Source organism: Cavia porcellus, unplaced genomic scaffold (assembly GCF_034190915.1).
Source record: "Cavia porcellus strain 051 isolate PalLab524CR breed Dunkin Hartley unplaced genomic scaffold, mCavPor4.1 scaffold_21, whole genome shotgun sequence".
NCBI classification, from domain to species: Eukaryota; Metazoa; Chordata; class Mammalia; order Rodentia; family Caviidae; genus Cavia; species Cavia porcellus.
In genome coordinates, this window is record NW_026947504.1 from 5,888,462 (window position 1) to 5,910,557 (window position 22,096).

At 48.1% G+C, this 22,096-nt stretch overlaps 1 protein-coding gene and 1 non-coding gene across 2 annotated transcripts; both read left to right on the plus strand.

Moving 5' to 3' along the window:
• The first annotated feature begins 3,829 nt into the window (after positions 1 to 3,829).
• On the plus strand, positions 3,830 to 7,607 carry Egr1 (early growth response 1). The gene is made up of 2 exons (XM_003477393.5): positions 3,830 to 4,399; positions 5,079 to 7,607. The coding sequence occupies exons 1-2, from the start codon at positions 4,099 to 4,101 to the stop codon at positions 6,407 to 6,409; spliced, it is 1,632 nt and encodes a 543-aa protein (XP_003477441.1). The 5' UTR covers positions 3,830 to 4,098; the 3' UTR covers positions 6,410 to 7,607.
• A 5,846-nt stretch (positions 7,608 to 13,453) lies between these two features.
• LOC111753781 (U6 spliceosomal RNA) lies at positions 13,454 to 13,556 on the plus strand. Its single transcript, XR_002788566.1, has one exon. It is a non-coding gene; the product is annotated as a U6 spliceosomal RNA (small nuclear RNA).
• Positions 13,557 to 22,096: the final 8,540 nt, after the last annotated feature.

Genomic DNA, 22,096 nt, shown 5'->3' on the forward strand with positions numbered 1-22,096 from the left:
TGATAAAAAAGAAAACCTAATCTTTAACCTTACCTTCTGTTGCTCTGAATAGGAACCCCTCTACTTCAGCCTGCTTCCCCATTTTCCAGCTCCAATTTCCCCAGAGACTATTTTGCCCCTGCCCCTCCCCCACTCCACTTTCAAGGCTGAAACAACCTCTTAGTTCACCAGAGTCTGGTTCTCCTCGTGTTCTCTATTCTCTAAAATCCCTTAATTACCTTAGCCCTCCTCTATCGATCTTTTCTTACTTATGTTCCTCAGTGTCACTGACTTCTGGTGACTAATAGGGCTGCCTCCTCTTACTGTTAATCTTCTTGTAACATAAAATCTTGACTCCCTTTTCCCAAGCTTAACTCCTTAGAGGTCTTATTCCCAAATCTTGCCCGTGGTGGGCCCTCAAGAGAAGTTTTGGGTGTTGCCGATAATGGATGTTTTAATTAGGACCTCTTGAGTTGCAAGTAATAAAAACTAAACTGAATGAGATTGCTTTTATTCTATTAAATAAGAAAGGAATTCACTAGCCTGCATAACCGCAAAGCCCAGGCTGAGTACAGGGACTTACTTGCCATATGTATACATTTTCTCTCTGACGGCCTCAGCATTGGCTTCATTCTGAGGCAGGCATTCCAGTCTTAGGACAAGACATACTCCAGGCTTGCATGCCACTACTTAGTACCACCAGGGAAAGAGAATTCTTCACTCTTAAGAAAAAGTCCCGGGGCTGGGGATTTAGCTCAGCGGCATAAGCGCCTGCCTTGCAAGCAGGCAGTCGTGAGTTCCATCCCCGGTACCGATAAAAAGCAAAAAGACACAAACACACACACAAAAAAAGTCCCAGAAATGATCCTCACTGGCCCTGCGTCACCTGTTCATCCTAAGTCACTATGGCTGGAAAGATGAATGCTCCTATCTGGATGGGGTGGCCAGGTTCCAGCACGGACCTGAAGATATCTTAGATGGGCTTACACTTTAGAATCACAAGGGAATTGGTTTACACTGGTATGGGGAGCAAAATGTTTTCTTGCAGTCTGGGTAGCTTCCCAGGGACAGCACAAGGAGCCTAGGTTCAGATGCCTGGTTCAGATGCCTACTCAGCTCTGGCAACCAAAATTCAGAGGGCCACTGTAGTGTGGCACATGTCTGTAATCCTAGTACAAGACCAGCCTGTGCTACACAGGGAGATCCTATCTCAAGAAAAAAAAAAAATCAGTTAGATTGTGATTTGGTGATTCTTTTCCAGAGCACTACAGGTGATTCTGCTGCAGTCAAGGTTGAGATTCTGCTATAAGAAAGATGTTTCACTGCAGCAAGGATTCCAGATCAGCTCTGAGGGCCAATGTCTCCTCTGTGTTAGGATTGGAATGCTTTTCCCTCTTGGTATACAATTTTTCAGAAAAGGATCACTGGGGTTTCTTGGAGGCCGAGGATAAGTGGTTGAATTGTGGGTGACGTTTGTGGTCCAAAGCCCTGTTAATTTAATGCCAGCTGCAAGGCAGGCACTGTGCTTTGGGCTTCACAGATGGCACACTGAGTAAATTTGTCTTCATGATGCTTCCATGTGAACATCGCTAACTTTAGTCCCATTTTACAGTTGAAGAAAATGGGATACAAGGGTGGGGATTTAGCTCAGCGGCATAAGCACTTGCTTTGCAAGCAGGTGGTCGTGTGTTCAATCCACGGTACCAATTTAAAAAAAAAAAAGAAAGAAAGAAAGGAAAAGAAAATGAGATACAAAAAGCTTGGCCACGGTACCCGACCAGAGAATAGCAACCTGGACATCTCAGCACTGGAACCCGACGATTGCGTGACCTGACATTCCAGCCCTTCAGCAGGAGGTATCGTGGAGCCCATTGCTCCAGCCTCTGACAACAGCTCCAGCAACTGCAACTCGGTATACGTATACGGTGGAGCGGCCCCTCACCTTGCCAAGCTTGCAAGGTTGGAGAATGCAGACACAAGGCAGTGCTGGTTCATTACATTCCTTAAATGACTTTTATAGGAAAGTGGGAGAAGGGGAGACAGGGTCAAGAGGATTAGATTCAAAGCATTCAGAGCGATGATGAAACACAAGATTCCCCTCTCTGGGGGTGTCTGAACTCCCTGAAAATGTATGCCATCGCTTTCACTCCAGGGTCCTCCGCACCTTCCTCCCCTGCGCACAAATTAAAAATAAAATTATATTTTCTTTAATTTTGTTTTTAAATCAACAAAAACAACATTTCTCTTGGATTCAGAGCTAGAGCAGAAGCCTTTCCTTACCGGAATCCCTGCTCCCTTTGGGGTACGCCTTCGACTAGGTGTTGGGGGCGGGGAGGGCTTCCCTGTTCTCCAGCTCCCGGGAGACCTGTGGAAATACGTTCCCTCAATCCCCCTCCCGCCCCAACCCTTGGCCTGGCACTGGGAGGGAGGTGTTGTCCCCGAGTCTGGGCTCCCAGGCAGAGGCGGCTCCCCAAGGACTGCAGGGAGAGCCCAGGTTGTGGCGCCTGCTCAGTTCGCGCTCACTGCGTCTCTGGCTCCCCCAGCCTGGCTCCAAGCCCAGCTCAGCAGCGGGGAGGGGAAAACGAGGAGGCGGCAGGCGGAAGAGCCCTTTCAGCCGGGGGCCGGGAACCGAGCTGGAGGGGGACCTCCAGGGGGCAGCACCGAGTCGCTGCGTACGGCCTCTTCCCACTAAGCCTGGTGTCCCCGGGCAGCACGCAGGGAAGTCCTCTCTTTAGAATCCTGCAGGGTGCGCCCCTCCTCCACCATGACTGGATAAAGTGGGGAAAGTGCCCAACCTCCACAAGAACCCTTACTTCCCAGAGGGAACAGGACTTGGGATAGTCCTAGGGTAATCAGATTCCCACATCCGGTCCCCCAAAGGTGGGCTCTTACCCGGCAGGGACCAAGGAACTGCGTTTCCTTCTGGGTGGTGCAGAAGGGACCCCCGATAGCCCCAGCCCGCTGACAGATGGCGGGGAAGCAGACGTCCCACTGTTGCGCAGCATCCCAAGAACCATGTAGCCAACATTTTCTAGACTCAGTTTCCCCAAGGACCCCATTGGTCAAAACCCGAGGTTAAGGTCCCGCCTCTCCCGGGTGGCCTCCGCCCCAGCCTGCCCAGCCGCTCCTCCCTCAGCTCCAGGCTCTCTCCCACGGTCCCCGCGGTGGGCGGGCGGGCCTTGAATAAAGGCTGCAGATCCCGGAGCTGGCTCGCCCTCGCCCCCGTCCAGCATAGCGGCTTCCCCAGCCCAGTTCCCGCACAGGACATAGGAGCCGCCCAAACAGCAGCATGCCCGCCCGGCGTCCACGGCTCAGCGCGCTCTCGGGCTCCAGGCTTGAATGGGGGTGGGGGGTGAAGCGGAGGGAGAGAGCGCGGGAGCCGCGCGCGGCGACCCGGAAGCGCCATATAAGGAGCAGGAAGGATCCCCCGCCGGAACAACCCTTATTTGGGCAGCGCCTTACATGGAGTGGCCCGATATGGCCCGTCGCTTCCGGCTTTGGGAGGAGGGGAGGGGGCGGAGGGAAGCGGCGGCGGCCGCACCGGGAACTCCGGGGCTCGGGCGGGAGGCCCAGCTGCAGCTCCGCCAGCGCGCCTCCGTGGATCCCGGGCGCGCGAGGTGTGGAAGCGGGCGCCGGGCCCGAGGCCCGGAACTCGGGTGCCCACCACTCTTGGATGGGGCTTCGCGTCACTCCGGGTCCTCCCGGCCGGTCCTGCCATATTAGGGCTTCCTGCTTCCCATATATGGCCATGTACGTCACGACGGAGGTGGGGCCGTGCTGTTCCAGACCCTTCAAATAGAGGCGGATCCGGAGAGTCGCGAGAGATCCCAGCGCGCAGAACTTGGGGAGCCGCCGCCGCCGCCGCCGCCGCCGCCGCCAGCCGCCGTCCTCCGCCAGCCGCCGCCGCAGGACCTGACCTGTCCCAGCCTCCGCAGCTGCGCGGTGTCTGCGGCACACGCGGTGAGGGCGAGCCCGGGGACCCCACCTGTGCTCTCCCCAGTGTACCCCTCGCGCCCCGCATGTGAGCCGGTCTGGCCCCAGAGAGTGCGTCCCCAGCAGCACCGGACGGGGCTGCGCCCACCCGTCCTGCCACACCACTCTCCCGCCGGCTTGTCCGGGATGGCCGCGGCCAAGGCTGAGATGCAGCTGATGTCTCCGCTGCAGATCTCCGACCCGTTTGGCTCCTTTCCTCACTCGCCCACTATGGACAACTATCCTAAACTGGAAGAGATGATGCTCCTGAACAACGGGGCTCCCCAGTTCCTCGGTGCTGCCGGAGCCCCAGAGGGCAGCGGCGGTAACAGCAGCAACAGCGGGGGTGGTGCAGGTGGAGGGGGCAGCGGAAGCGGCAGTGGCAGCAGCAGCGCCTTCAATCCTCAGGGGGAGCCGGGCGACCAATCCTACGATCACCTAACCGCAGGTAAGCAATGGACTGCGCCGCGAGTGAGCCCCATCACTTCCATCCTGACGTCTAAACCTGCGCCACAGGAATGCTGCTGGACCTTAGGGGTGCAATTGGGGTCTCCTTTCCCTTTCTCGACTCTCCAGAGTCCTCTGTTTAGAGGGATGCCTGGGGACACCCCCACCCTGGACCTGAGCAGTGCGCAGAGGACCCAGCTTTTGTTTTGGATGGAGCGCTCTGGAGCTGCGTGGGTGGCTTGAAAGAGGGAGGGCTTGTTTTGATGAGCGAGATTGCACCCCACCGCCTCCACCAAAGGCTTGCCTTTCCTCTCTGTAGCCTATCCCAAGGAAAGGCAGAGATCCATGGTCAGGGATGTCCCAGTAACCCAGGGTAGGGGGCGCGCAGTAGCCACGGCCTTGGGGGTGCCGGTGGGAATCCCTTGGCCTGCGCAGCCGCCCTGCGGAGTGCTGAAGCTGCAGTGGAGGGGGATTCTCCGTGTTTGCGTCAGCTGTTGTTGAAAAGGCTCTGCCACTGGAGCAGGTCCAGGAACACTGCAATCTGCTGCTATCAATTATTAACCAGCTCGGGAGTCAGGAGTCCGTGGTAGCTGCCTGACCTCTTGTGTGGCAGCTCGGGTCCTCCTTGTCCTCCAGTGATTGCTCTCCAGTAACCAGGCCTCCCTCCTCTCTCTTGGCAGAGTCCTTTCCTGACATCTCTTTGAATAATGAGAAGGTGATGGTGGAAACAAGTTACCCCAGCCAAACCACGCGGCTACCCCCCATCACCTACACTGGCCGCTTCTCTCTGGAGCCTGCACCCAACAGTGGCAACACTTTGTGGCCTGAGCCCCTCTTCAGCCTCGTCAGTGGGCTGGTGAGCATGAGCAACCTGCCGGCCTCCTCATCCTCAGCACCATCTCCAGCCGCCTCTTCCTCGTCCTCAGCTTCTCAGAGCCCACCCCTGAGCTGTGCAGTGCCATCCAACGACAGCAGTCCCATTTACTCTGCGGCACCCACCTTCCCAACACCCAATACTGACATTTTCCCTGAGCCACCGGGCCAGGCCTTCCCAAGCTCTGCTGGCACAGCGCTCCAGTACCCACCTCCGGCCTACCCTGCTGCTGCCAAAGGTGGCTTCCAGGTTCCCATGATCCCCGACTACCTGTTTCCACAGCAACAGGGAGATCTGAGCTTGGGCACCCCAGAGCAGAAGCCCTTCCAGGGTCTGGAAAGCCGTACCCAGCAACCTTCGCTCACGCCGCTCTCCACAATTAAGGCCTTTGCCACTCAGTCGGGCTCCCAGGACTTAAAAGCCCTCAATACCACTTACCAATCCCAGCTCATCAAACCCAGCCGCATGCGCAAGTACCCAAACCGGCCCAGCAAGACGCCCCCCCACGAACGTCCCTATGCCTGCCCTGTGGAGTCCTGCGATCGCCGATTCTCTCGCTCAGATGAGCTCACTCGCCACATCCGCATCCACACAGGCCAGAAGCCCTTCCAGTGTCGCATCTGCATGCGCAACTTCAGCCGCAGTGACCACCTTACCACCCACATCCGCACCCACACAGGCGAGAAGCCGTTCGCCTGTGACATCTGTGGGAGAAAGTTTGCTAGGAGCGATGAACGCAAGAGGCATACTAAGATCCACTTGCGGCAGAAGGACAAGAAAGCAGACAAAAGTGTTATGGCCTCTTCGACTGCCTCCTCCCTCTCTTCCTACCCATCTCCAGTGGCTACCTCTTACCCATCCCCGGTCACTACCTCTTACCCATCCCCAGCCACCACCTCGTATCCATCGCCTGTGCCCACCTCCTACTCCTCTCCTGGTTCCTCCACCTACCCATCCCCCGTGCACAGTGGCTTCCCCTCACCCTCGGTGGCTACCACCTACGCCTCGCTGCCCCCTGCTTTCCCTGCCCAGGTCAGCAGCTTCCCTTCCCCAGCTGTCACCAACTCCTTCAGCACCTCCACGGGGCTTTCGGACATGACGGCAACCTTTTCCCCCAGGACAATTGAGATTTGCTAAAGGGGAAAGGGAAACAGAGAAAACAGGGAGAAAAAGAAACACAAGAGACTTCCGGACAGGAGGAAGAACTGGCCATCAGAGGAGATCCTCTTAGGTCAGATAGAGGTCCTCAGAGCCAAGTCCTCCCTCTCTACTTGGACCCGGAGGCCTGTTGGCCACAACTCTTTCTGCCCACTTCTCGCCCAGTTCCTATTCCCTTTGACTTCAGCTGCCTGAAACAGCCATGTCCAAGTTCTTCACCTCTATCCAAAGAACTTGATTTGCATGGATATTGGATAAATCATTTCAGTATCATCTCCATTTTATGCCTGACCCCTTGCTCCCTTCAGTGCTAGAAAATTGAGTTGGCAAAATGGGGTTTGGGCCCCTGAGAGCCCTGCCCTGTACCCTTGTACAGTGTCTGTGCCATGGATTTTGTTTTTCTGGGGTACTCTTGATGTGAAGATAATTTGCATATTCTCTTGTATTACTTGGAGTTAGGCCCACACTTTGGGAGGGGAAAAAGAAAAGCCAAGCAAACCAGTGGTGATCCTCTATTTTGTGATGATGCTATAACAATAAGTTTGAAGCTTTTTTGAAACAGCAGTCCTAGGTATTAATCCGAGCATGTGTTAGAGTGTTGTTCAGTTAGCCTTTTTGTAAATACTGCTCGACCATACTCTTACATGTAACAAAATACGGTTTGGTTTTTCTTTCTCTTCTTTTTCTCCTGTCCTTTGGTTTAAAAAGTTTCACGTCTTGGTGCCTTTTGTGTGACACACCTTGCCGATGGCTTGACATGTACAATTGTGAAGGGACATGCTCACCTCTAGCCTTAAGGGGAGCAGGGAGCAATGATTTGGGGGAGGCTTTGGGAGCAAAATAAGAAAGAGAGGGCTAAGCTGAGCCTCAGCTCTCCATGATGTTAGAAGACAAAATCTAAAACAAAATCTGAACTCTCAAAAGTCTATTTTTTTAACTGAAAATGTAAATTTATACACATATTCAGGAGTTGGAATGTTGTAGTTACCTACTGAGTAGGCGGCAATTTTTGTATGTTATGAACATGCAGTTCATTATTTTGTGGTTTTATTTTACTTTGTATTTGTGTTTGCTTAAACAAAGTGACTGTTTGGCTTATAAACACATTGAATGCGCTTTATTGCCCATGGGATATGTCGTGTATATCCTTCGGAAAAATTAAAAGGAAAATAAAGCAGCTGTGATTGGGTATGTGTTTCCTGGGCTGGGGTGGGGGAAGGGCTTTGTTAGGGAAGAATTAGAGGTTTTTTCAAGACCAGGACTGTTAGAGATAAAACACTGTTCCAACCAGAGTCATACATACGTTGTCTGTCCCTGGTGTGAGTCTGGCTTCCCCTACATACAGCTGAGCAGGGCAACAGGTTCTCATCTTCTGGATAGGTACTGGGTCTGTTCTCTTAATCTGGTAGGTCTAGGACTTTACCTTGGTTGCTTAAAGCTAAAGGTCACAATTAAAAGATATGTGGCCAGAAGAGGTATTGTTCTCTCAGCATCCAATATTGGGTCAGTCCCACTCCCCACCTCTACCCAGAGCTGAGAAAATCTGTGTTCTTGGGAATCTCTGCCATGTTGCTGAGGGACCTAAGAGCTGAGCAAATATGCTTTGGAAAACAATAACCCCAGCAACTCGAGGGTATTAAAGAAGCTTAGAAGAGGCAAGTGTCAGTTTTCAAGCCAAGAATCCTTCCAGGAAGGAAACCTCACCACTTGCCAGCTGGAACTGCTATCCTTGGCAGCTTCCTGGGATACAGGGCAGAGTGGGCAGGAGACTGGCCTGGGTGTCTGTTATTCCTGTCCAGGCCAAGTCTGTCCTCAGTGCGCAAGCCTACAATGCTAAGTTCTTTTGGCTCCAACCCCCTGGGGTTCCCTGGTGTGATCCTTGTAGTATGTGAGCTTCCATTCACTGTGAGAGGTCTTGGCCTGGCTGTGACAAGCAGTGCCTATTTTAGGGTTACAATTGTTTGTAGAGACAGAAGACCACATGACAATGTGGGTTACACAATTTGGGTGAGCATTGGAGGTTTTTTGGGTTTGTAAAGAAAGGAACCCAAACCATGGCTTGAGAGAGATAGGAAATTGAATTGGGGAGCCTAAGTAGGTAAGAGATCAGGTAGCTGGTGTTTGCACAGGCAGAGGATGTCCGTGAGTTTCCAGCCTTGAAGTGTGGAAGGAATGGAGTATGAATGGAAGTGGTATTTTGATAGCTGATATTGGAATGTTTTGTGGGTTGATCAGATGCCCAAATCCATGGGACAGACAGTACACAGATGCCAAGATGTGGCTGCCCAACTTCTGACTGTTCAAATCCTAGAGAACAACCTGGACGTCTGCTCACGGTGCTCATCAGGTCCTGAGTAAAGTCAAGGTCAACCCACCTCCACCACTTACCCTCCCTCTGCAGGTTCCCTAAATCTCCGCCTACACCTCTTGGGGCAGGCTTAGCATTAATCCAGTTCTTTGGCTCCCTAGACTTTCCTTACAAACACTGTTGACCTCTGCCCTCTCCCATAACCTCAGACTCCTTGGTTTGGAGAGAAGAATCCAGGTGCCTTCTGTAGACGAAACATCCCTCCCCGGGAGCCTGCTGATACACTAGCAGGTCCCTATGGGACATTTGTGTTGGCACACTCCTTCCTGGCCCCACCTACCTGTCCTCATTTGGGGTGCAGGAACACAAGTCTGTGCCTGTTGCACATTCTTCTGAGTTTCTCACCCCAGACTCCCAAGAAACAAAACTCGGTGAGAATAAAACATAAAAAAAGGAGCAGAGATGCCATTCCTTCAAGGCAGACTTTCAATCATTTCGGTGCATCACAATGGGACTTCTCCTGCCAGTTCCCCCAGGTCCTTACTTCTGGGATGAATCCCTGGAACTAGACTTACATGCACGGGAATCCTGACGCACTTGGCTTGTTGAGGGATTCTGTCAAGCTAGTAGCTCCTGGCACTGTAATTTCTTTGGTTTCTGACAGTCCAAATACAAACTCCTTTGCGTGATTGAAATAGGACACATCTCGAAAACTGGCTTCGTTTTGCACACCTGTAGTATATAGTGAATGTGTTGGCTGATGTAAGAATAAGGAAAGTGTTGAGCTTGGCCTGGGCGGCATACCTGTGAAGCGAGCCACTTTGGGAGACTGAGACGGAGATAGTGAGATCCAGCCCTGCCTGAGGAATTTTTGATTTAGCAAGACCCTGTGTCAAAATAAAAAGTAAAGCCAGACATGGTGGCGCACACCTGTAATCGTGGCACTCAGAAGACAGAGGTGGTAAGATTGGCAAGGAGTTTGAGGCCAACCTGAGCTACTTAGTGAGTTTAAGTTTAGCTCCAACTGTAAGGTAAGACCCTGTCTCAGAAAAAAGAAAGAAAGAAAAAAAGACGGAAGGAAAGAAGAAAGGAAGGAAGGGCTAGGGATTAGCTCAGTAAAAGAGGTGGGGGGCACTAGGGTTGTAGTTCAGTGGTAGTGTGCTTGCCTACCATGCAGGCTTTAATTTTGATTCCTAGCACCAAAAACAGTAAACATGTTTATTTTATTTTTCATTTAGGTTTTTTTCAGAGTCTGGCTGGCCCTGAACTCACCATGTAGCCCAGTTTGACCTCAAACTCTGCAATCGTCCTGCCTCAGCCTGCTGAGAACATGTTGGTTTTTCGTCTTACTTGGAGGAGAGAAATCTGAAACCAAAGATGCAAGGCAGTGCTAATAGGACTGGAGAGTGTTGAACACCAGAATGCTACCTGAGAATGTGACCTTTTAGGTCTTCAGGAATGTGGGAAGGACAGAGACTTGACGGACAAGGACAAGTATGGTGCAAGAAGAGAGGGGCAGAGGCTGGAGGCGGAGGAGGGGAAGTCTTGGCCTGCTGAGAAGGTTTAGATCTGAAGTAAAAGAACCAGCTCCGAAGGACCTGGAGCCCTCTTCCTAGTACCTGCAAGGTATTCTTTCCTTGGTAGCTTCGGAAATGCTCTTCCTCGTGTGTTTGAAGGTTCCAGGCATTCAGGAAGGCGGGCTGCCACTCTGAGGGTTAGCAGCTACCTCCTTCGGTATGGCTGCTACAGTCTTTCAGAGGTGTTCCCTGCCCGGTCCCCTCCCAGATCTTGAAAGTTTTCACAGCTTTATGCCATGATTGGTGCGTCTTAAGGGGAAGATACAAGGCCAAACTGAGATCCCCAGTGTCCTAAGGGAAATGAGACCAAGTCTGAAAGAATCGTGTCAAATAAGTAAGATTTCAACATTTTACCAGAAACTTTTGGGTGTTATGATTTTGTACCAAGATAGTAAATCTAGCCTCTATTTCAGCAATTTTTCTTCCTGTGTTCATTTTTCCATAGAACCTAGGAGGACGTTTTATAGAGAAGCTTCCTAGAAAAGATCTCAGTGGTCAAGATGGCTGGTCAGCTCCTCACAGCTAATAAATTATCTCATTTCCCTCTTTGAGGAGCTCTCTCTCCACAAAGCCCATCCTCTTCAATGCTAAAAGTTTTTTTGGGGTTTTTTTTTGTCTTTTTCCTTTTCATTGGTACCAGGGATCGAACTCATGGCTGCCTGCTTGCAAAGGCAGGCGCTTATGCTGCTGAGCTAAATCCCCAGCCCCAATGCTAAAAGTTTTAAAAATTATTTTTACAACTTTATTGAAGTACGATTGATATATAATAAACTGTGTATATAATTTGGAGTTGAAGGTGCAGGGCAGAGGTAGAGCACTTGCCTAGCGTGTGTGAGGTCTTAGGTTTCATCTCCAGCACAAGGGGAAGAAAACATATAGTTTGGTGAGTTATGACACTCATGTACACAGACAAAACCTGCACCATAATTATAACACTAAACAATCACCCCAAAAAGCTTCCTTACTTCCCTTGGTGATCTTTCCTTCCGTAGGTCTTGAATTCCCAAAGTAATAGATGTAGATCAGTTTGTCTTTCTAGAGTTCTTTGGAGTCATTCACTGTGTACTCATTTTGATCTAACTTATTTTACTTACTTCCCAGCCCTTTTCTTTCTTTTTGGCAGTACCAGGGGGTTGAACTCAAGGCCTTTGCACTGAGGTACATCCCCAGGCATTTTATTTTATTTTATTTATTTGAGGCAGGGTCTTGCTAACTCACTAAGTTGCCCGAGCCAGGTTTGACTTCCCACCCTCCTGCCTCAGCTTCCCAGAGTGCTGGGATTACAAGTGTGTCAGTATCATTTTACTTACTTATTTTATATCTGTAGAACTCTACCACAGAGCTATACCTTTACCCTTAGCCTGCACCACTATTTTGAGACTCAGGTGTGTTGTGTGTATAAATCATTCTCTCCTTCTTCTGTCTGAGCATATCCACTATCTGGCGGTACCAGTCTGTTCACCCTTTCGCCTATGGACTGATTCCCTCTGTGACTGTTACAAAGAATACTGCTGTGAACATTTGAGCCTGTGTTTGAGTGGCTGTATCCCAGTTTACTCCAAAGCTTCCCTAAGAGTTTCTGGCTCCTTCTCCCCACCATATCCCTACTAACTCACTTCCCTGGCTTGTGAAACAATAATCATCTCTACCAAGATCCCAGCCCAGCTTCCTGAAAGATTTGCTGCTTTTAATCTTTCTTTGAGTAAACAGAGCCAGCCCCTTCATCATTTTTATTGCTCTACTCCAAACTCTTTCCTGTTTGTTTATATCTTCCTAGTAATGAGATATCTGGGTTAAGCAAGGTATAGTGTCATTGTTATTGTTGATACACTGTGTCAACTTGAAAAGTTTAGAAATTTACAGCCTGGGGTTTAGCTCAGTGGCTTAAGCGCCTGCCTGGCAAGGTGAGTTAGATCCCCGGTACCAAAAAAAAAAAGTTTAGAAATTTAACTAAGAGACTCAGGAGGGAGCCACGATCCTTACTTTGTAAATCTCCTCAGCCTGTGTAAGAAGAGGGCACAGAGGTGGTAAAGTGCTACACCTGCTCTGGGTGGGGGTAGCACTGCTTACAGTATAGGAGAGAAGAGGCTTGTTCTCCCCAACTTTTGCTCTGGCAGCTGCATTGAAATGTTGCCCGGTGCTGTGCTACGCTGCCTTGGAGCCAGCTGTCTGTGGACTGAAACCTCCACAAACAGCTAACAAACCTTTCCTTCCTTCATTTTGGGCGTGGGGTGTCTTGTCCCAGCAACAACTGAAAAGTAACTAAGACAGTCATTATCTATTCAATCCTGAAAGTGTATTTAAGACTTCAGGACACTTTTCCAAGGGAGAAAAGTATTCAGCAGAGGGTGCCCAGGATTGATGACATGCTCCTCTCTCAAAAAGAGGAAGGAGCTGAGCAGATGTGGGAAGCTGCCCTAGGAGACTGATTGTAAGAAGTCACTTGGACACTTGCCTTTATTGCTGAGTCCTGTGGGCTTTTCCCCCAAGGATTTTTTGGAACACCGGTCCCACTCCCTGGTAGATACCACACACTCTAATCTACCCGATTTCCATTTCTCAGTTCTGGACCAGTATTGTAACTAAGACTTTCAATGGGCTACCAAGAGTGTAAAGGGCAGCTGAGCACAGGGGAGATCTGGGCCTAGATTCCCAGTGCAGTAGATAAAATTGCCATTTGCTGATGGCTTGGTGTATGCTGGGATTGGATGGGGGCCCTAAGAACTTGGGGCTCTTGATCTTCGCTGATCGGATCCAAGCTGGCTGTTTAACATTCCCTGCTGGCAGTGAATGATCTATTAGGGACTGGCAGGATAGAAGCATCAAACAGGTGGTGCTAGCTTCTAAATTTCTAGGCTGCAGGATTTTTGAAAAATCGGGGAAAGCCTAAAACAGTGTGTGTGCCTATAATCCCAGCCCTTGGGAGGCTGAGGCAGAAATGATTGCAGTTCAAGTACTGCTGGGCTAATATAATGAGATCTTGTTTCTTTTTTTTTTTTTAATTTTTTTTTTGTCTTTTCCATTTTTTTATCGGTACCAGGGATCGAACTCAAGATCACCTGCTTGCAAGGCAGGTGCTTATGCCGCTGAGCTAAATCCCCAGCCCCATGAGATCCTGTTTCAAAATAAAAAATTTGAGTGCTTGCTTTGGCAACATATATACTAAAATTGGAGTGGTACAGAGAAGATTAGCATGGCCCCTGCGCAAGGATGACAAAATAAAAAATTTGAAAAGAACTTTGCTCAGTGCAAGGACTCTGGGTTTAGTCCTTAGTATTTGGAAAACACACAGGCACACACACACAGAAGAAAAGTGTTGGGGGTGGGTAGCTCAATGGTAGAGCACTTGCCTAGCATGTGTGGAGTAGAAAAGGAGAGAAGAATCCAGAGATTTTGTTTTTTGCATCTTCCCAAAAGACATCAGGGAGTTTATTACTTCATTAGTTCATGGGATCCTTCAGGTATTTCACTGATCAGTTGACTGATTGAATAATTAATTGTGTTAGTGTCTGTGTTGTCAAGGCTGACTTTGAACTCGTGGGCTCAAGTGATCCTCCTACCTCAGCCTCTTGTAGAACTGGGACTACAGTTCTACACCACACCCAGGTTCCTCAGCTATTTCTTTCTTTTTTAAAAAACTTTTAAAAAAACTTTTCATCGGTACCAGGGACCGAACTCACAACCACCTGCTTGCAAGGCAGGTGCTTATGCCGCTGAGCTAAATCCCCAGCCCCCCATCCCCAGCTATTTCTTTCTTTCTTTTAGACTGGTGAGATCTTGGCTCCTTGAATTCTCTTTCCATCCCCATTTCCAGCAAGTGACTCATACACGCTACTAGGCTCAAAGCCTTTGTCTTAAACGTCTTTCTTCAGCTTTCCACAGAGTTGCTGTGGTAGTCTGATAAGTGGATTTGTGGGTTAGGTGATTTGTTTGCTTTCTTGTTCCCAAAATGGTGGGCACCTCTCAGAAGGAAGAGCTAAAGTGGGGGTCACTTTCTTGGGATCATGCTCAGTAATGGACCATCCCAAATCTATGTGGCTCCTAAAGCCACTCAAACACTTAAATGCCTACTTCATGGTAGGCCTTGAGCACAGAAGGATGAACAGGATAGACAATCTGGGGCAGCAAAGAGTTGGGTGGGGGAGATATGGAAATAAATAATTACCAGAAAGTGTGATATATCAGAGGAATGTCTGGGGCAGGCAATGACTAATTCTGTCCAAGAGAGGAATAGGGTGGAGAAGGAAGATTGGGCGTTCACAGGACAAGGACTCGCAGGTAGAGGGAACAGCAAATGCAAAAGCCATCATGTTCAGGAACCCACAAATTAATGGAGTTGTGGCCCAGAAACAAGGAGGGGAGGGCCAGGGATGCAGCTGGAAAGGCAGGTTGGGGCGATTTGGAAGGACTGTTCTCGGGTTTTCGGAAGTAGGCAGACAACATTGTGTTTCTGGTTGTGAAAGGTTGCATGCTTCCTGCTTCTCAGAACCTGGTGTTCTTACTCCACTTCTGATCCAGTTGTTGCAATAATAACAATAATTTAGATGGATCACTTCAGAGTTTATGCATGCTTTTGGGTGTGCGTGGCACTAGGGATTGAAACCAGGGCCTCATACATGCTAGGAAAATCACTCTGCCTCTGTGCTACATCCCTGGCCCTTTGTTTTTTTTTTATTTTGAGAAATGATCTGGGTAAGGTTCTGCGGTTCCTGAGCTGAGCTTAAACTTTCAATCCTCCTGCCTCGGCCTCCCAAGCCCTGAGTTTACAGATGTGTGCCACCATGCCTGACTTCATACATTTTTTCAGTGCTGGGGATAGATCTCAGGTCCTAGCAATGCTAGGTACATGCCATACCATTAAGCTACATACCCAGCCCCAAACTGCACTGGTTTATTGTAAAAAATTTTAACTATTCATAAAAGTAGGAAAGAATGGTGTAATGAACCAATTCAACCAGTTCAACTGACCAGTTCAACAATTATCAATTTAGAATCAATCTTGTTTCTTTTTTTCTTCCTTTTTTTTTTCTCTTAAATAAAAAAATGTCATAAAGAAACCTAGTTATAGGGGGCTCAGGATTTAGCTCAGCGGCATAAGCGTCTGCCTTGGAAGCAGGCAGTTGTGAGTTTGATCCCCGGTACCGATAAAAAGGAAAAAAAAAAAAAAAACACACACACACACACACACACACAAAAGAAACAGGATCTGAATAAGCTGCCCAGCCTGGCTTCAAACTTTTGATCTCCTACCTCAGCCCCCCTAATAAGGTAGGATTACAGGTATATGCTGCTATGCCTGGCTTAATGTCTTTTATTGGGTGAATTTCCTATAAAATGACTGTTAGACACAGAGGCAGGGTAAGATTCAGTTTCAATTTTTAGGCAATGCTAGATGGTTTTGACATAAGAAGCATGTCCTGTTGGTTCACTCCCCACTGTATATCTGTATCCATTTCCCTTTAATTTCCTAGATATGACTTCTAAAAATCATAACAATTTATATGACATTAAAATCTCCACTTGATGTATACAATTCAGTGATTCTCAGCATAGTTGCAGTGTTCCACAAATATTGCCACTATCTAATTTAAGAATATTAGAATCACCCCCAAAATAAATACTGTCTCTGTTACTAGTCATTTCCCATTCCTTATTCCCCTCCCCTCACCTGACAATCACTATGCTTTCTTTCTCTATAGATTTAGCTTCCTAGAGATTTCACATAATTGGAATCAACCATTATGTGACCTTTTGCATCTGACTCCATTCACTTAGTGTAGCACTTGTGTGTGTGTGTGTGTGTGTGTGTGTGTGTGTGGTGCTGGGGATTGAACCTAGGGCCTTAGTCCATGCTATGTGAGTAGTCTACCACTAAGCTACATCCTCAGCCAGCATGGTATTTTTAAGGTTCATCCATGTCGTATTATTTATTACTATTTCATTCTTTTTTATGGGTGAACAATATTCCATTGTATAGACATATCACATTTTGTTCATCAGTTGATGGATGTTTGGGTTGGTTTTATTTTTTATTTTTTTGGTCTTTTTCATTTTTATCGGTATTGGGAATTGAACTCACGACTGCCTGCTTGCAAGGCAGGCGCTTATGCCGCTGAGCTAAATCCCTAGCCCAGGGTTGGTTTTATTTTTTGTTATTATGAATAATGCTGTTATGTACATTACCTATAGGCATCCCCATGAATGGAATCTATGTTTTCAGTTCTCTTGGGTGAGTGTCTCTGTTTTTGTGATGTTAAAATTGATCTCTGGGCTCAGGTATTATTGACAATATAAAGTACTCCTCCTATTTTTCACAGACTTGTTATAGAAACCCTTCTAATAGCCTTTTTTTCAGATGGGGGTCTTGCTGTGTTGCACAAGCTGGCTTTGAACTTCTGGGGTCCAGCAATCCTTCTTCCTTAACCTCTCAAGTAGCTGGACTACAGTCATTGCTCTGTGCTCAACCTACTGCCACTATTGAGGAGCCTAATAAACCTCATTAGGAATTGCAAAATGGTGATTTTGTAATTCTATCATTCCATTTGTATTTCTTAGCCATAATTTTTTTAGACTGAATCATAGGCAGAAAAAAGGCAAGATAAACTGCCTGGTGGCATACATTTGTATTGTTAGCACTTTTGGAGGCTAAGACAGAGGTTGCAAGTTTGAGTCCAGCTGAAGCAGCTTAGTGACGTAACAAGATCCTGTCTCAAAATAAAGAAATAAACAATAAAAAAGGGCACAGTATGTAGGCCCAGGATCAATCCCCAGTACTAAAACCAAACAATGAATAATTGACTTTTTTCTTATATCAAATAATGATAATTTATAGTCCTTATATGAAACTTTTTTTGTTGTCTTTTTGAGACAGGGTCTCACTATGCAGTCCAGCCTGGCCTTGGGCTCACTTTGTAGCCCAAGTTGGTCTTGAACTTGCAACTATCCTCCTGCCTCAACCTCCCAAGTGCTGGATTACAGGCATGTGCCACTGTACCTGGAAGTCCCTCTATGAAACTTTAATAAAATATTTGAATAACTACATACTTCATGCTATCTGTGAAGTTGAAAATAAAGAATTATGATTCTTTATCATAAAAACAGCCAGAAAAAGTTATTTTATCAAAAAAAAGCCAGAAAAAGTTATTTTAATCTCTATTTGTGAAACTATAGTATATCAACTTGATGGCCCACAGCAAAATTTTATAAATTTCTTTCTTCCTTTCCAAGTCCTCTCTTCCTTCCCTTCTCCTTCTTTTTTATTATGGACATCAGTCCTTCTGTCTTCTAACATTTCAGGCTCTATATGACATTCATTCTAATTCCTTTTCCCTCTCATAGTCTCATTCTCATTCTCTTTCTCTTTGTCTCTCTTTCTTTCTCTCTGTCTGTCTGTCTGTCTCTCTCATTTGGATTCTGCGTCATAAAATGTGAGAACTAGTTGGCACAATGACATGGACCTATAGTCCCAGCTACTGGGGAGGCTGACGCAGTCCAGCCTGGGCAGTATAGTGCGATTCCATCTCAAAAAACAAAACAAAACAAACCCAAGAAAAACAAACGTAATCCCCAGAAGACCCAGGACTAGGGCTAGCAAAGGTCAAACTCTCCTATCTGAAGAGTGAACATGAATTCTGACTTGCAAATCTTTTGTGGATAGCTAAGAAAAAAAAAAAAGGAGAAAGACACTAACCTGTTTCTATGACATGTAATGTCCTCCATGCACATACATCACATGTGGTGGAATAAGCAAATAAATAAGATGCTTTAAAAATCAATCAAAAGGGACTGGGGATTTAGCTCAGTGGCATAAGCACCTGCCTTGCAAGCAGGCAGTCGTGAGTTCCGATCCCTGGTACCGATAAAAATGAAAAAGACAAAAAAAAAGAAAAAAAAAATCAATCAAAAAAGCCAGGTGTGATGTGATCTCAGCATTTGAGAGGCTGAGGCAGGAGGATCATTGTGAGTTTGAGACCAGCCTGGGTTACAAAGTGAGCTCAAGGCCAGAATGAATTTGTCTAAAAAAAAATCAATAGAGATGGTAAGGAAGGAAGTAGACACTATTTTTTTTTTTTGTCTTTTTCCTTTTAATCGGTAGGGGGACTGAACTCACAACTGTCTGCTTGCAAGGTAGGTGCTTATGCTGCTGAGCTAAATCCCCAGTCCCTGTGGACACTATTCTTTCTCACTTTCCAGTTCTTTCTCCTCTCCACACAGACTGCTACATCCTTGATTTTCTGTTTCAGAGAAAGTAGAGTGGAACCTGGAGCGGGGGAACTTGGCCTCTATCCCCCTGCCACACTGCTGCTCACTGTCCATCCTGACTCTAAGAAACACCTCCCCAAGCTCCCGAGACAGCCTAACTGCTGGCCGTTCACTCAGATATCTTTGAATCCCTCTGGGGAAACCTTGAGGCTTGGGGGGGGGGGCGGATAGTGGAACTCCCCCAAGGTTTCCTCCTGCTGTGAGAGTCTACAGCTGGAGCAGGGAGCCCAGGTGACAGCAAGTTGCAAGACCTAGCGCCCCATGCCACCTGCTCATGCCCATCTCTCCAGGCCCTGTATGCGTTCCAGCTGCAAGTCTGAACTAAGCCGGCCTTTATCTGTGTGCTGAGTTCTAGGGAAATGAAGTGTGGCAGATTTTTATGGTCTCAACCTTTTGGAGTCGGAGCCCTGGGAGGGGCAAATAAGCCTTGGTGATTTGGGGGCAGCAAAGTGGTCAAGCACAAGTACTCTAATGTCACAGGGATCCCAATTCTAACCCTTTACCGGGTTATTTATCTACTTAATGATGACAGACAAGTCCCCTACCTCTAAGATGTTACTTTTTTTTTTTTGTACAGGGGATCGAACTCATGACCTCGTGCTTGCCAGGGAGGCGCTTATACCTATGAGCTAAATCCCCGGCCCTTTTTAGATGTGAAGTCCCCTAAGTCCCCTCAGTTGCTTGTTTCTTTTTTTCCCCCTGCACTGAGGATCAAACTGTGACAGGCAAGTGCTCTGCCATTGAGGCACACAGCCCAGCCCTTTTTTATGTGTAGAAAACAGAAAATAGGCATAATGGTTCCACACTGTTGGTTGTCATGAAGATTAAATGAGGCAATCTCTATATAGTGCCTAGGTTACTCCCTTTAATCATATAGATACTGAGCACCACACATCTCTCTTCTAGAGCAGGGGATAGAATGGGGATATAGCTCCTTGTCACCTGTACCTAAAGATAATAGGATTTACCTGGGGGAGGGGAAAATGAGATAATAAGTGAAGAGTGTGGCTGTCACACTGTAACAAGTATCAGCTGTTAACACACCTGTGTTTTTGCAGAAGGTCACAACCTGCTCCCTGCTCCCAACCCTGTTCTGGTTGCCAGGAAATGATTTTTTTTTTACCTCCTCCGATACTGGAGATTGAACCCAAGGGTTTTTGCACTGAGCTACATACCTAGCTCCTTTTATCTTTTTTTGGAGGGGGAGGTGGGTAATTTTGAGACAGGGTCTTGCTGTGTTCAGGCTGGCCTCCAACTCACCGAAATTCTCCTGCCTCAGCCTTCCAAATCCTACTAGTGTCTCTTGGGGACCAAGCTCTGCCCAAGGGTTCATTTTAGACAGTTTACAATCCCCAGAGGATCAGGCTTAATCTTTTTCACCTGCATGAACAGCTGCTCAAGCCAAGTGCCTCTCAGCCTGTGGGAGGAAGATGTGGAAGTTTCCTCTTTCTGGTGTGTGTCTCTGCCCCCCTCCCTTTTGCGGGGGAGCTGCCTGTGCTCGCTCCAGAGGGACTGAGGGAAGCCGGGCTGGCTCTAATGTGATTTTTGCCGAGATGAAGCTGGCAGCTGGAAACCTCTTTCCTTCAGCTTGCTCGCTGCCAGGGAAACTCCATGACGGAGACAGGGCAGCTGGGAGGGAGAAGCCTCTAGCTTGAGGCTGCTGGGGCTGCTGCAAAGAACCATGTGGGCAGAGTGGATGCTGCCTTTCCTACCTGAGTGCTATCTAGAAAGGCAATGCCTTATGGAAGGATTGCTTTCTTCCCAGCCCTGAGACAGATACAAAAGAGGATAAGGACCTCCTGGAAGAAGGCACATGAATGGGGAATCTGGAGACCTGAGTCCAAGTCCAGTCTTTTTGGTGTTATCACTCCACAACCATGACCTTTTTTGGTTTTGTTTTGTTTTTGGTACCAAGAATGAACTTGTCAGGCAGGCACTGTGCCATTGAGCTATATCCCAGCTCATTTTTATTTTCTGAGACAGGATCTCACTCTGTAGCCTGGCTAGCCTAGAACTCGTAGTGATCCTCCTGCCTCAGCCTCCTAAGTGCTGAGATTTCAGGCATGTGCTTCAAACTACATAGCAAGACCCTGTGTCAATAAAAGAAGAAGAGAGAAAGAAGGAAAGAAAGAAAGAAAAAAGATGAGAAGGGGCTGGGCATGTGGCTTAGTGCAAATGCCTTGGGTTCAAACTTCCCAGTTTATGAAGTGTATGTCATAAGACCACCCTCAAAAGACGGTAGAAAATTAGTTGAGACACTGTTTGGGAAACTGGAACACAGGAGACGGCTACTAAACATTTCTTCCCCTGAGAGACTGAAGTAAGAAAGGAAATCACTAGATTGTGGAGTCTCTGTGATTTATCAGCTTATTCTGCTGAATGAAGCACTGGGCATTATGCCATCTGTCAGGTGCCTGGTTTTAGTGAAGATGTATTTATCATTCACCATGAGATCTCAAGAGGTTCCCTAATATTCGGCCTCAGAACTGGTTTCTCTGGGCACCTGAGGATCCACTGCAGGGCAGAAGGAGAGCCAGTCTACATCTCCCTTGGCTGCCCTCCAGAAACCAGTCCTTTTTTTCTGCTGCCAGTGCCATATTCTGGTTCAGACCCAGATGACACAGCTACTTGTCACCCTGTAGCCTACTAGTAGGGGAAGGGAGCTGCATCCATGCTGGAATTGAAAAGCATCCTTGAGGGCTGCAACTTTTACAGGGAAGGTTACCATGCCAACCACAGCCTCCTTGCCCAACAAGAATGAAAGAAAACAAGGCCATGGGTGACACAAACATCCCCAGAACCTATAGGGGTTGCTGAGTGCTGCTCAGCAGGAGAGCCTGGAGATTCAGGTTACTTTCCAGGTGGACTCCCGGACCTGCAGGACTGATGAGGGCAGGGTAGGGCCAACCAGGGAGGATTGGGAAATTGTGAGATTGATACCCATCTCTTGGTGAAATGTGTGGGTGTGGTACTGACAGTAGGCGTGGGAGGGGATGCTGTCCTAGATACCAGGTTCTGGCTGTGATGGGAACTTCAACTTCCTCCAAGTTCTTTTTGCCCTTGCCAGACAACCTAGGGGATCAGTTCTCTCTGGGGGAGGTAGAGAAGGGTAGCAGGCAGGTTACTAGGGCCCTGGCTGAACTGAGAAATGGGGACATTAGGCCCACAGATGCGTCTCTGGTGAAGGTGCTTTTTTATAGCTCAGTGGTACAGAGCTTGCCTGGCAAGCAAGTGGCCCTGGGTTGACCCACAGCACATTAAAAACAAAGAAACAAATGAGAGGCAGCCTTCCCCAAGAGGGTGCATTAGGCACAGTGGCCAGGCAGGGCAGCCCAGGCCTCTTCCATGTCAGGGCCTTTCCAGCCACTGCATTTCACACTACTCCCATAAGTAACCACAAACCTGCAAGACAGGACTTGGTACCCCATTCCACCGAGGGAGGACAACGGGAAGACTTCCAGGTTTGGAGGGTGAGTGCCTTTCCCAGGCTCAACAAACTGGTAAAGGGAGAAGGTGGGA

Excerpts from the sequence above, each read along its gene's own strand:
- Egr1 (XM_003477393.5), top strand. The coding sequence starts at position 4,099 with ATGGCCGCGGCCAAGGCTGAGATGCAGCTGATGTCTCCGCTGCAGATC. Across the intron at positions 4,400-5,078 it reads CTACGATCACCTAACCGCAG|AGTCCTTTCCTGACATCTCT; the intron begins GTAAGCAATGGA and ends CTCTCTTGGCAG.